At 38.0% G+C, this 14,585-nt stretch overlaps 1 protein-coding gene across 4 annotated transcripts in view; it reads left to right on the top strand.

Annotated features, from left to right (window-relative positions):
- The first annotated feature begins 6 nt into the window (after positions 1-6).
- PIGF (phosphatidylinositol glycan anchor biosynthesis class F) overlaps positions 7-14,585 on the top strand; it is a 33,397-nt gene continuing 18,818 nt past the window's right edge. Inside the window, exons 1-4 of one of the 4 annotated variants that reach the window (XM_042932198.1) lie at positions 7-186; positions 1,914-2,162; positions 3,356-3,447; positions 4,908-5,024. In XM_042932198.1, coding sequence (XP_042788132.1) covers positions 1,935-2,162; positions 3,356-3,447; positions 4,908-5,024 — 437 coding nt within the window. In that variant the 5' untranslated portion in view covers positions 7-186; positions 1,914-1,934. Of the gene's footprint in view, positions 187-207; positions 358-568; positions 589-1,913; positions 2,163-3,355; positions 3,448-4,907; positions 5,025-14,585 lie in introns of those variants that run through there. The other 3 variants (XM_042932195.1, XM_042932196.1, XM_042932197.1) reach the window with 3 other exon arrangements.

Genomic DNA, 14,585 nt, shown 5'->3' with positions numbered 1-14,585 from the left:
GAGGAATTAAACGCCAGCGGGAAGCGAGGCTGCTCCCATTGCCCGCCCCTCCACTTCTGCAATTGGCTGTGCAATCTTGGGTCTCCGCCCCCACAGGCCTGCGCATGCGCGAAGGTCAGGGCGGCGGGTCGTACCTGATGGTGGCAGGTAGTAACCCCCGCTTCTCTTCCGCGGGCGGGAGAGTAGGTAAGCCAAGCCGAACCCTCCCGGCACGCGAGCCTCCGGGGGGTGCAAGCAGCCCCCACCAACTGCCCATGTGGCCGTCAGCGTCTGTGCCCCATCCCTTCGGACGCCACCCTTCCGGAGTGACCCAGGGGCTGCCCTGATGGACCGGCCCTCTTTTGGAGTCGACTTTCTGTGTGTGACCCTCCATTTCTCCTTGGTCTCCCCGCCGGTGCTCTTTGATTATGCCTCTCAACTTGTTCCTCGTTCCTCACGCTCGCGCCGACTGAGGCTTGGGCAGAGTCCCCAGCGACCGAGTTTGGGGTGGGGCTGTAGAGACCAGTCCCGCGATTTCCGGGAAGGCTCCTATGCGAGCCGCCGAGAAAGGCCTTCTCTCCAGCCTCAATACTTGCGGACCCGGGCCAGGTCAGACGCCGGAGGCCAGGGCCGTGGCCTCCCGAGGGGCGCCCTATGGGCGTCCTCGCGTGCTCGCCAAGGTCCACCCCCCCGGGCTTCTTTCTCAGGAGGGGCACTTAATCCATCCTCTTCCTTTTTTGTTCGTTCGTTGATTCAGTAAACATTTGAGTTTGGGTACTTGCTCACTGTATTAGATCCAAATCTGCTCATGTCATTTGGGATTCTGAGAGTGGCCCAGAAAAATGCCCGAGGAAGTGAGGTAGCTCTTAAGACCCTGTATTCCAGATCCTCTGCCCCGCCCCTCAGCCGGCAGAGGGTAGGAGCTATGCAAAACTTTCCCCTTTCACCTTCTTTGTATATCTTTGTATTAAAGAGGTGAGACTGACATGGCTCTAGCGCTTGAGAGCTTGGGACCTTGGACGTACCTCCTAAAGTGTCCTAGCCTGTTTCCTTATCAGTAGACTGTTTGCCTTTGAAAATTACAGTTCGAATTAGCTCAGAGCTGTTAGTATAAAGCCTGCACTTGCCCTTTTGTTTTTCTGGAATATTCACCACAATGTAACATGTGGACTATTACCTTTAATAAAGTCCTTGCTTAACATTTGCCAATGTTATGTATAATCTCTGTTATATATATATGACATATAATGTGTATTTTATAAAAAGAGAAAGTAGACTTTTTTTTCCTTCCATTTATGCTCTAGTTTTGACTGGAACCTAGCACCTGTAACAGACACTGTCATTTTGGTACTTCTGGAGCATTGGGCTGCCTTAGTTTAGCATAATGTTCTTTGAACTTTCTTGATTACACTGGCCACCATTTGAGTATTCACGTGTGCACTTGGCGTCACTTGTCATTTGCCAGAAGGTGTGAACTACTGACAGGGGTTAGACAGGGGTCCACAATGGTTAAAAAAGGAATACCTACAGTTTAGCCAGAGTGTATTCGTGGGGTTTTTAGAACGCATAGGTTATATTTCCAATAAGAGCAAATCATTAATCCATGCATGTTGTTTTCACCTCTGTGATTTTGGGGAAAAAACAAAACAACAACCAAACAACCAGACCCCTTAATTGGGCCTAGGACATGACCCTTTGACAGAAACCAGTTACAAATGTTTAAGATATTCGTAAATTTGTCCTTTTTAGCCTCTGAGAGCTTTTTGAACCATATTACTCTACATGTGAATTTATACATATGCATCTTCTCATACTCTGAAACTAATACATTATTGCACATAGAAAATTGGTACATACTTTTAGGCATTGGAGCATTTAAACAATGGAAAAGGTCATTATTGCATATGCTCTTTTCTTAATTTGTTTTTCATTAGATAGCCACTCAAGAAAACACCATGAAAGATACTGATATCAAGAGACTACTGTATACTCATCTTTTATGCATATTTTCAATTATCCTAAGCATCTTCATTCCATCATTCTTCTTGGAGAACTTCTCAATATTGGAAACACACTTGACGTGGTTGTGCATCTGTTCTGTTTTTGTAACTGCCGTCAATCTAGTATTATATTTAGTAGTGAAACCAAATGCATCCTCTAAAAGAAGTTCATTATCATATAAGGTAAGGCTTATTTCTTGATAACTGATTTTTAGATAGAGATGGTGTTTCTTTTAATGAAAGAATGAAGTATTAGTCATGTCATTATGGGGTTATTTACAGTGAGTAGAGGACATGCTTCCCCCCCCCCCCCCCCCCCCCCCCCCCGCCAAATTCAGTGGCCTATTATTGCTGGAAGGCTGCCTACAATGTTTGATAGATCCTAGCCATGCATCAGCTGTGGAATTAGGGTGTCTTCAGTGGATACTATAGCATTGTGAACCTATATAGTCATGTTTTAAGTCACCATTGAAGATAAATACATGATGCAGTAGTCCTATCTTTAAACTTTAGAAGACATTTTAGTGTATTTTCATTTATTTTTTTGCATTTCGGAAAGAAACTTAATGGGTTTCTCAGAAATTACAAAAAAAGCCTCTGTGGTAGCTTTGTTTTAAACATGGCCTTCCTTGACTGAACAGTGTTAGAATTTTCAGATGTTAGAATCTACTTTCTGAAATGTTTACTAGTGTATAACACTTAACTATTACTTTAATAAAGTCCTCACTTAACGTTATCCAATACTATATGTAAGCTGTCCTAGGTAATTTAAAACACATTTACTGCTCTGTGATTAAAAAACTCAACATGTGTTTTATAATTAGATCTTTTTAAGCTTCAAATCAAGTAGGTCCCACTCTGATTTGCGGACACACAGGTCTTTTTTCAAATGGATCATATAATAACATGAATATGATTTAGGGATTAATTTAGTATTGGTACAGTTTTCTTAGGAATTTTGTTTTTAAATGAAAAGAATTATTATTATTTTCTGCAAATATTTATGTATCACATAATTAGGACTGTGTGGGTTTTTTTGTATTCTAGCATCCTGTTGTCAGTAAATATTTTATAAATACTGATTAATAACATAGCTCGATACCCTAGGAACAGAAATGCTTTTTGATTTTAGTGCTGATTGGGTGGGTGGAATATGAGGGTTGGTTTGTAACTTGTAGGCTGTTGTGTGGAGCTATATAGAGGGCCATGCACCTGAATGTGTGCCAGACATGGGATCTGACTTCAGGCTACTCAAAGGAAAGAATATTCAGCTGTTTCACCCATGGGAAGAAGTTGTGTTTGTAGATAAATTGGAAGCATTTGCTGTCCTCTAGGCATTGTCTTGAGTCTTTAAATCATTCTTATTTCTTTTTTAGGTAACCAGGTTTTTGAAATGCTGTATCTACTTTCTTATGTCATGTTTCTTCTTTCATGTAATTTTTGTTCTGTATGGAGCACCACTCATAGAGTAAGTGTGAAATTTTTACCTTCAGGCAATTATGTTTTGTTTTGAATTTTTTGTAATGTTTATTTTTGAGAGAGAGAGAGAGAGAGAGACAGAGCGTGAGTGGGGGAGGGGCAGAGAGAGAGGGAGACACAGAATCCGAAGCAGGCTCCAGGCTCTGAGCTGTCAGCACAGAGCCCGAAATGGGGCTCGAACTCACGAACCATAAGATCATGACCTGAGCCAAAGTCGGACGCTCAACCGAATGAGCCACCCAGACGCCCCAAGGCAATTATGTTTTAAAATGCTCGCTTACTAATATTAAACAAAGACTAAATCTGTTGGTGATTAGAGAAGAACTGTCGTGTGTTTAATTACTGGATCACAGAAGGATACTGACATCATTGCCTTTCCTTAGTAGTGTTATTCTTTTAAAAAATGGTAGAATGACATAATTCATTAAATGCTCCTATCAACTAGCCTTCTATTACTGCATTGCATGTGGGGGGTGGGGAGGTAGATGAGAAACTATACTATACCAATAAATGTGTGGCCCTTAGGACTTGTGAGTGAATTTACTATAATGACATGTCTAAATTAGTTACAGTTAGCATATCAATTCTTAGTAAATGTGATTCTGAAGTGCTTGAAAAGAGTTTGTTTTCTCAAGAAAAGTCAATAAATCCCTGCATTTAATTATTTAATAAGCTAATGTTTATAGTTTAAAGGCAAAATTTAACTCAAAACTTTTTCAGAGCTGACCAGTTTTTTTAAAAAAACTCAATTCATGAATATTTCCTATATATGTTCATCATGGATTGGGAAACTTCATTTAGCAGTGATTAATGATTACGGTGAAACCAGTCATGGGATACACACACACGCACACATAGTTATGTGTATAGTTTATATACACACTAAATTCACAGGTAATTCCTAGAGAGGGGAGGATAAGACCTTTGTAATGAGAAATGGTAGTTTCTTTTTAATCCATTTTAGAGTAGGATGAATGTCTTGAGCAGTGGTGCTAAAACCAGCAGCATCTGCATTTTATCAAAGGCAAATTATCAGGTCTCAGAAACTCCAGGGGTGCAGCCCCCTAATTTTAGTTTATCTAGCTTTCCGTGTGGTTCCAATACAAGCTAGAGTTGAACCAGTGGTTGCAAAAGAAAGTTCCAGAGCCTATTCAGGAAGAAAGTTAATTATCTAGAAAAGGGGTTTCTCGTAGTGGAGTGTCGTATGGATTACACGGCATTTAACACTTCTGAATTCTATCTTTAAAGCCAGATACTTGCTAGATTGTTTTTTAAGAGCTTGCATTTCAATACATTTTTTATAGTTATCATTTTGGTAGGACTTGTGTTATCTTTCAAAGTAAAGTGTAAGAAAATGTTTTTATATTAAATGTATTTAAGAAACAAAGATTATGTGTGTATATGAATCTTTAATGCTTTTTAAAAAATTAATGATTTTTTTTTTCCTAGGCTGGTGTTGGAAACATTTTTATTTGCAGTTATTTTGTCTACTTTTACTACTGTACCTTGTTTGTGTTTGTTAGGACCAAACATCAAAGCATGGCTGAGAGTTTTCAGTAGAAATGGGTAAGTTTTAACTTTACATTTTAGTGATTAGTAAACTTTACATTTTAAAAATTAGTGTTTTTCTATTCATGGCAGCTTGCTGATTGTTTTATGAGTGTTTTTCAGCACTGTATGGTTCTCAAGGATGCCTTAAGGGCCCACTGCATTTGGGGACTGGGGACAGGCAAGAGGTGCTATGCATTTGAGGAGAACTACAGGTTCCTCCTTCCACTTTCGCAAGTTCAGCTCTCCTTTTCTTCTGTATGGTAGGATTCCACCTAGCCGTTTGTTTGAGAAAAAGGTTTCTGCTACCAAAAGAAGGCTTTGAAAATCACTCCTCAGGGATGATTTGTCACTGTGATAAAATTGCTACAGATAAAACTGCTTCCATGCATCTTATAATGTAGAATTGGGGTCTACAGTCTAAAAACGCTTAGTGAAACAGCTATAATTTCTTGTTTAGCTTCTTTGTGGTAAGACACCTGAGGTTTTACAGGATTTTGTTTTCTTAGCAGCCATACACACACACACACACACACACACACACGTGTGTGTATATATGTATATATATTCAACACAGCTAAGTTAAAATTTTAGCTTCTTGAAACGCATTCAAATCATTCCTAACAAAAATGGTTACATTGTAACTAAAAAAACTGTGAAGTTATTTGGTGCCCATTATTTTGTCCTGTTTATCACCCAGTAGCAAAAACTTCTTGAGCTCTTACTCTGTATTCCATGCTGTGCAAGCTTTGTGTGGATTCTGAAATATTAGCCCTGATTCTCTCCCTGAGGAGCTGTACGTTCAAGGGACATGAATAAAATGAGCAAACGATATGAGATTAAAGTTGCGTAAATCATATAGTAAGTGCTGTTGGAACTCAGAGAGGTAGGAAACCAATGAAGAATGAGCTGGAAGGGGGGGAATGACCTATAAAGGATTTCGATCAGAAGTGTGAGATTTGGTGAGATGAAGGGAAAAGGGAATGACTCCCATGTTAGGGAAATGAATGAAGCCATAGAAACTGAAATAAAAGTGGTATTTTTTATGATTTGGAAAGGAACAGCCCAAGTAGTGCAGAGGAAGCATCTTGGGTCGCTAGGCTCCATAAATTACTGACTTTTTCCTTTTGCAATGAATATTGTTTGTTCCCCTTCAGAACCATCTTCTGGTGTTGATAAGGTCTCTAGAAAATAGGAATGTAAACATTGAAAACTTTTTTCCAGGGGAGCCTGGATGGCTCAGTCAGTTAAGCGCCCAACTCTGGATTTCAGCTCAGGTTATGGTCTCATGGTTTGTGGAATTGAGCCCGTGTTGGGCTCCACGCTGACAGCAAGGAGCCTACTTGAGATTCTCTGTCTCCCTCTCTCTCTGCCCCTCACCCTGCCCGTGCAGGGTGTGCATTTGCTCTTGCTCTCTCAAAATAAACTTTAAAAAAAAAAAAAAAAGAAAACTTCCCCACGTCATTACTATAGTATCCCTAATGGCATTTATTTCTTTTAGCATTTTAGTTTGAAATTTTTAAAAATTTTGTAACTTACTTTTTGAGAGAAAGAGAATGTGTGCATGCAAGTAGGGGAGGGGCAGAGAGAGAGAGGGAGGGAGAAATCTTAAGCAGGCTCCACGCTCAGCATGGAGCCCCTCTCAGGGCTGGATCTCAATAGTGTGAGATCATGACCTGAGCGGAAATCAAGAGTTGGGACACTTAACCAACTGAGCCACTGAGGTGCCCCTTAAGTTGAAATTTTTAAATAGTGAAGACCAGTTGAAACATTGTAAGTTTGGATTGGTGATTTATCCAGCTTTGAACTGTGTTTCTGGTAATGGTATATTTGGGGGAGATGTTGTCATCTCATTCCGCAGTAAGTTCTTCTATAATGTGGTGTATGTATTCCTTGAAATCCCCGCACTATGCAAAATTGGGCAATAAAAAACACAGAGCCTAGAGGAAAGACAGGCTTGAGGCATAACACTCAAAAACTTTGACAGTAACACATAAAAAAAGATAGGAACTTAATAAAAATGATAGTTCAGTTTTATATATGTTAAATAGTTAAGAAATTTATAAACATTATAATGAATATGGTACTTTTGCTTTGAAAAAACCCTGAAATTTGGTTTTGGAAGTAGGTGTGGGAAGAGTTGCCACTTGTAAATTATTATGAAGTGGTAAAGGAGGTTTGTTGGAAATCTGACAGGAAGTTAAAGACCAGATATGGAAGATGTGACTCATACACATGAGGGAAACTAAGAGAGCTGAGAGATGGGATTTTGTTTTGTTTGTTTTTGTTTTTGCTTTTTTATGTTTCAAGTTTTTATATAAATTCTAGTTAGTTAACATGTGGTGTAATTTTAGTTTCAGGAGTGAATTTAGTGATTCATCGCTTATATGTAACACCCAGCGCTCATCTTAACAGTTGATACTTAATACACATCACCTATTTAGCCCATCCCCCATCCACCCCTCCTCCAGCAAGCTAGGGAGGGATTGGGATATAATTCAAATACCATACACTTTACCTATTTAAAGTGTGCAATTCAATAGTTTTTAATATACTCCCAGAATTGTGCAGCAATCACTGCAGTCAAATTTAGAACATTTTCATCACGTCAAAAAAGAAACTCCATACCCTTTAGCTATCAATTCCTTATCTCCCCTCCCCTAGCCCTAAGCAACTACTAATTCTCATTACTGGTTCTATAGATTTGCCTCTTCTGGACATTTCATAAGAGTGTAATCATATAATATGTGATCTTTTGTGATTGGCTTCTTTCACGTACCATAATATTTCCAAAGCTCATCTATGCAGTACTTCATTCCTTTTTATGGCTGAATAACATTCCATTGTGTGGCTGTAAACCACATGTTGTCTGTCCACTCATCAAGATGGACATCTGGTGGTTTCTACTTTTTGCTGTTATGGCTAAGCTCCTGCAAACATTTGTACACAGGTTTTTGTATGGACATAGGTTTTTATTTATTTAAATAAATAAATAGGTATTTATTTATTTTTTTTTGAGTACATACCTAGCAGTGGAATTGCTGGGTTTTATGGTAACTCCCTATTTAATTGTTGAAGAAACTGCTAGACTGTTTTCCAGAGTGGCTACACCATTTTACATTCACACAGCAATGTATGAGGGCTCCAATTCCCCCACATCCTTGCCAACAGTTGTTATTATCTGGTCTTTTGATGATCACCATCTTAGTGGGTGTGAAGTGTTAACCTCCTTGTGTTTTTTATTTGCATTTCCTTACTGACCAGTGATGTCAAGCATCTTTTCTTTTTTTTTTTTATAATTTTTTTTTTAATGTTTATTTATTTTTGAGAGAGACAGAGACAGAATGCGAGTGGGTTAGGGGCAGAGAGAGAGGGAGACACAGGATCCGAAGCGGGCTCTAGGCTCCAAGCTGTCAGCACAGAGCCCGACGCAGGGCTCGAACCTACGAGCTATGAGATCATGACCTGAGCCGAAGTCGGACGCTCAACCGACTGAGCCACCCAGTCACTCCTCGAGCATCTTTTCATGTGCCTATTGGCGATTATATATTTTCCTTGGAAAAATATCTCTTCAGATCGTTTCCTCATTTTTTATTTGGATTATTTGCCGTGTTTATTATTATTAAGTTCTTTATATATTCTAAGTACAAGTCCTTTATCATATACATGATTTGCACATTCTTTCTTTTTGTGGGGTGTCTTTTCACTTTCTTCATTGTGTCCTTTGAAGCACAAAAGTTTTTAATCTTGATGAAATCTAATTCATCTGTTTTTTTTCTTTTGTTGTGCGTTTAGGGTCATTTCTAAGAATCCATGGCCAAATCCAAGGTCATAAAGATTAACTCCTCTGTCTTCTTCTAAGAGTTAAATAATTTTAGGTTTTACATTCGAGTCTTTGGTCCATTTTGTGTTAGTTTTTGTGTACCATGGGGGTAAGGGTCTAACTTGATTCTTCTGCACCTGGCTTGCCAGTTGTCCTAGAACCATTTGCTAAAAAGGCTATTTTCCCCCCTTTGAGTGATTTTGGCACTCTTGTCAAAAATCAGTTGATCGTAAATTCATGATCTTTAGTTTTTTTTCCATTGACCTATATGTGTATCCTTATCTCAGTACCACACTACCTTGATTATCTGGTAGGTGTTTGAGGGATGTGCATGTTTTGTGTATTCACATACTGCTTAGTGCAATTGGGTGTAGTTCTTTTGTGTTCACTTCGTGTTTCTCACAGATTGTTCCCTAATATATCAGTCAAATTGGAACAAATTTCAATGTTCAAAACAAGCATTTTAGCAGAACTTATTATATAGAAATTCCTAATATTTTTGAATTGAAAAAAAATCAAACTTTAAAACTCAAGGGAAACAGAGAAACTATCCTTAATTTCTCTTAGTAACTTACCATGAATTTAATATGCATATATTTTCTGATCCTGCTTTAACCTGTTTCTCTGTTTAGCCTGAACTATGTCTTAGAGCACTGCCTATTATGTTCTGCTGGGTTAAAAAGAGCTTTGTAAAAATTTATTATAAAATTTGCCTTTTGAATCTTTTGAGATTTGCAGAATAAATTTATTGTCACCTTGTTTTTGCACCTGTCAGCACTTTATCCCTTCTCAGAAGGATCTGTAACAAAGTAAAACTAAAAATTATAGGAAGGGAAATACCATTTTCCAGCTAGCAGACTGAAAAAAATATATAAGTTTCATAATACATAGTGATAAGGGTTTGGGGAAGTAAGCACCAATGGGAATATAAATTGGTTCAAATTCTTGTTTAGTAATACCTATAAAGATTAAAAGTATCCATCTTTGGCCTAGCAGTTCCACTTCTGAGATTTTATGTACTAGATATATTTTCATACTTACAAAATATTAAATGTGTAAGATTACTCATTGTAGCTTTGAAAATAGCTTAAATGTCCTTTAATAAGGAGAGGATTAAATTAAATTTAATGCAGCTATAAAAAAAAAAAAACAACCAGCCGTTTATTTACTGATATGCTGTTAGTGGAAAAAAGCAAGGTGAAGAAATGTGTGTAGGATACTACCATTTGTGTAAAAAGTGAGCAGGAGAGGATAGATATACCTGTATAACTTTGGAAGAATACATAAGAAACTGATAAAAACATTGGTTATCTCTGCGGGGGAGAATCTGAGAAGCTTGGAGCCCATCTCAGAAGACTTTCCACCAACTACCCTTTGGTGCCTTTTGAAATTTGAACCAAATTAATATACTACCTAGTCAAAATGAAAATTATAGGGGTTCAGGTTTTGCCCATACTTAGCTTATTTGGGGGGACATTGAAAGTTAGTCCTGTATCAAGAAGTTGTTAGATTTGGGAGCGCCTGGGTGGCTCAGTTGGTTGAGCATCCCAACTTCAGCTCAGGTCATGATCTCACAGTTCTTGAGTTCAAGCCCCACCTCGGGCTATGTGCTGATTTAAAAAAAAAAAAAGTTAGATTTCTCTGATGCCACTTAAACTTCAGTAGGCTGCAAAAAAGGTGCTGAGGGACTATAGCTAAAAATAATCAACTTATAATACAAAACATTTTATTTAACATCACATAGGGGTATGAAATAGTAATATGCAAAAGTAATAACTTTTAAAGCATTTTCATGTGTCTTAAAGCATTTAATTCTCACAGCAGTCTGATGGCATACTCCTGTTTTCACCATCTTCTAGGTGAAGGTACTAGAAAGCTGACGGATTAAGTGATTTGCCTAAGCCCTCGAATAGCCAGTAAGAGGTAACTTGAATGCAGATCATCGGATGGTTTTAGAAGGCTACGCAAACTGAGGGTCAGAAAATGAGATCCTGCCCTCTCCTTACTGCTTAGTAGTCAAGTGATCTTAGATAAGCTGTTTAACTTCAGAGATCCTCATATGTGATATTGTTGGAACAATACTAATATGCACTTTGCAGGGTTATTGTCAGAACTGAGTGAGATGATGAATGAAATCAAATAGCAAATGCTTCAGAAATGTTTGTCAAATGGATTGACAAATGTCAGGGAGCATTTGTATATTTCACACTCCCAATGCTGACTGCTGTTTGCCTTAGTACCTCTTTCTGGTTTAGGTAGCAGACCCAGGAGTGCAGGGCATAGGCAGCTATGGAGAAGGGAATTCTTTCAGTCGATGTAGTATAAAACTAATTTGAACTTTGTCATGAGAGGGCAACTGCAACTTAAGTTTTCATTCCTCCACCATAACTTAGTGATAGTGGTTTCTTCCCTAGCACTTTTATCATACTTTAAGAATTTAGCATAAAAAGCATGTCAAATTTTAAATGAGTTAGGGAATAGTTAATTCGATAGATTAATTTGTTTGATGTTAGAGTTGGCCTTCTCAAACATTCACAGTTATGCAAAAATATTTATCGTGTTTATTACAAAAGAATATGTAAGAGTTTGAATAGTAGAAAAATATAGGAAGTTCAAGATCCTAGTAATTCTATCAAAGAAGCAGCCATTAGTGACAGATTTTAGTCTAATTTTGTCCATACATATCACTTATTTGCAATTTAAAAGCAAAAAATGGTTATACTATCACTGCTTTATAACTTACTTTTTTTTTTTTTTTTTTTTTTTTTTACTTATTAGGAACATCTTTAACTGTTTGTATAATCTAATTTTTCTTGCATGATGTCTTTAGTATATCTTCATCCTTAATTAAGAATACTTCTGTTTATATTGGTTTGAACAATCAGGAAGCTGATTATCTCACATAGCAGAGATTGTATGGTTCTAGATACAGATAGATAGTCAAGGTGTAGCTGTGCTTCTCACTGATTTTCCTGGTTCTTATCCTCAGGCTGTTAGTGAGATGGCAGCAGTCCTTTCCCTTGAGTCTTCCTAAGCTAATCACTGGGAGAGAGAATGGGATCACCATGATTTAATTAGTCTGGTCATCAGGGATGGGATGAATGTTGGGCAAGCATTCCATGTACCATGGTTTATTTAATTCCCTATTGAAGATTATATCAAATTTTCAGGATTATAAATAATGTTATTATGAACACCTTGTACTATATAACTACATATGTGTATAACAGTTCCTGTAGACTAGATTCCTGGAGTAGAATTCCTACGTCAAAAGAAGTTGACAGACACTGCCAAACTAAAGTTCTAATTGGAAGAATATGTATATACCTACCAATAGAATGCTAGTTTCCCTGCATCCCAATCAGGACTTTTTACTTTTTTATCAGTTTATGAGGGCTGTTGCCTACTGGGCTTTGCCAAGGGGGCTGACTGTTACCATCATCGCGTCGTCTGATTTCTAATGAGATACATAAGCCCTGGCCAGAAATTTTTGAAAGTTGGATCTATTGAACCATTTATTAAATTTGAGCTGAATATTATTGATTAAATTACAGGGATAGCATATCCCTTACCCTGCCTCCCTTCTTTTCTTCTGCCTCACATTATAGAAAACTGAGTAGAAGATAACATCCAGCACTCAAAATTCAGCTTCAAGACAGGAAAAATTGTAGTTAAGATGAGAAGACCGCTTCCTAGATAATTCACTCATGGTATCTGAGCAAATATGTAGTGTGGGCAGCCTGCCCTTGTGAAGTGTGAGCAAGATGAAAAGAAATGGCATGGCAACTCTAAAAACACATTATAGAATAAGAAGAAGAAAAAGGCATGTGAAAGACAAAAGAATCCAGCCTGGAAGAAAGTACTACTCAAGGAACAAAAACAAACTACCCAGTTTATCATAGAAAAATATTATTAAGGGCATAAATTCAATAAAATAAGAGCTCAAAGATAAGATGATGGGAAAAAAATGAGGTGGAGAAGGAGATTACGGAATTAATTAAATAAAATGAGAATCCAAACCACACCATTACATGTCATATTAGAAACATAGACAAGTTAGAAAATCACGTTCTAGCATGGAGGAAAGGTTTGAGCTAATCAAAACAAATGAGGGGTAGGGAAGAGTAAAGCAGTTAGAAAAGAAATGATAAATGCAGAGAACAAAGGAGATGAGCTTAAGACTAGCTAGTAGTGTCCCTAAAATAACAAAACAAATTAATTCAAAATATGACAGAAGACAGTTTCCCCAAATGGAGGAATCATTCAGTTTGTACATTAAGGGGACTCACTACATTAGAAAAATAGTTGAAAATTAGGGTTACAGAACAATATATAAACACTACAAAAATAATATGAGCATTAGAGGTTATGTAGTGGGGGAGGGAAGATGGAGAAAATATAACTGTAGCCCCCCAACTACTCCGGCTGTCCCCACATCCTGAGCCTGTTTGATAAAACCTCTGGAGGGAATAAGGATTAAGTGAAATTCTATGTATTGAATAATGATTCCTCATCTTTTGCCTCGTCCTTTTCACTTGCTTGGTCCAAAACACTGACAGCCAGGCTTATGCAATCTAGGCAGAGTACGGAAATACTTCTTTCAGTGAAAACTGGTATAAAAGAAGAACCTACAGATACTGACATTTGGGGGTTCTCTAAAAGCCAAGGTCCCTAATCAGTCCCTGGGACAGTGAAGCCCGCTTGTACGCAGTGGACATCTAGTCATCTGTTTAGTGTTCACTTTTTTGTTGTTTTTTAAAACATACATTTATTGAGATGCAACTTCAGACCATAAAACCCACCCATTTAAAGTGTACAACTTAGTAGTTTTTAAGTATAGGCTCAGCTTTATAATCATCACCACAATCTAATTTTAGAACATCTTGCCACGCCAAGAAGAAACTCTACCCATTAGCAGTCCCCCTCCTGCCCACCCTTGCATACCCCCTTCCCCCCTTCCCAGGCAACTGCTAAAATACTTCCAGTCTCTCTAGATTTGCCTATTCTGGACATTTAATATGGAGTGTTTTAAGTAGAATGAGAAATGAACAATCATTGGACATTTCAGGAACACCTCTAAAGTGAAAGGCAGAAATGAAAACAAAAGGAAACTCAGAAACAAAGGCGTTATAAAGACCAGAAGATAACTTTAAAAATGTCCATTGTTTTCACATCTATAAAACACAGGAGGCAGTCAAAAGGAATATTCTGAGAACAAGAAAGCTCCTGGAAATTAAAAAATAAGAAAAAAAAAACCAACAGAAGTAGAGACAAAGTTAGAAAGATCCCTTAGCCAAACAGAAAAGGCACAAACATGGGAAATGGGTTAAAAGGTTAAAAAAAAAAATCAGAGGGTTAATTCCACATGGTAGTATTCCCAGCAAAAGAGTAAGAAAAACAGAAAATTCTTAAGGGATCTGGGTAGAAAAAGCAAGACTTTATAAGTCTTTAAAGAGAAAATGTCAAGAACCAAAAGACTTGTGACTGTAGATTAAGAAAGCCCATGAGTGGGGCGCCTAGGTGGCTCAGTCAGTTAAGCATCCTGTTTCCTCAGGTCATGATCTCACAGTTTGTGGGTTTGAACCCCAGGTCGGGCTCTGTGCTAACAGCTCAGAGCCTGGAGCCTGCTTCCAATTCTGTGTCTCCCTCTCTCTCTGCCCCTCCCCACTCACACTCTGTCTCTCAAAAATAAACATTAAAAAAATTGTTTTAAAAAAAGGCTCATTGGTTTCCAGCATTATGGCTGAAAAGACACC

Source organism: Panthera leo, chromosome A3 (genome assembly GCF_018350215.1).
Source record: "Panthera leo isolate Ple1 chromosome A3, P.leo_Ple1_pat1.1, whole genome shotgun sequence".
NCBI classification, from domain to species: domain Eukaryota; kingdom Metazoa; phylum Chordata; class Mammalia; order Carnivora; family Felidae; genus Panthera; species Panthera leo.
This window is presented reverse-complemented; position numbering and strand designations above follow the sequence as displayed.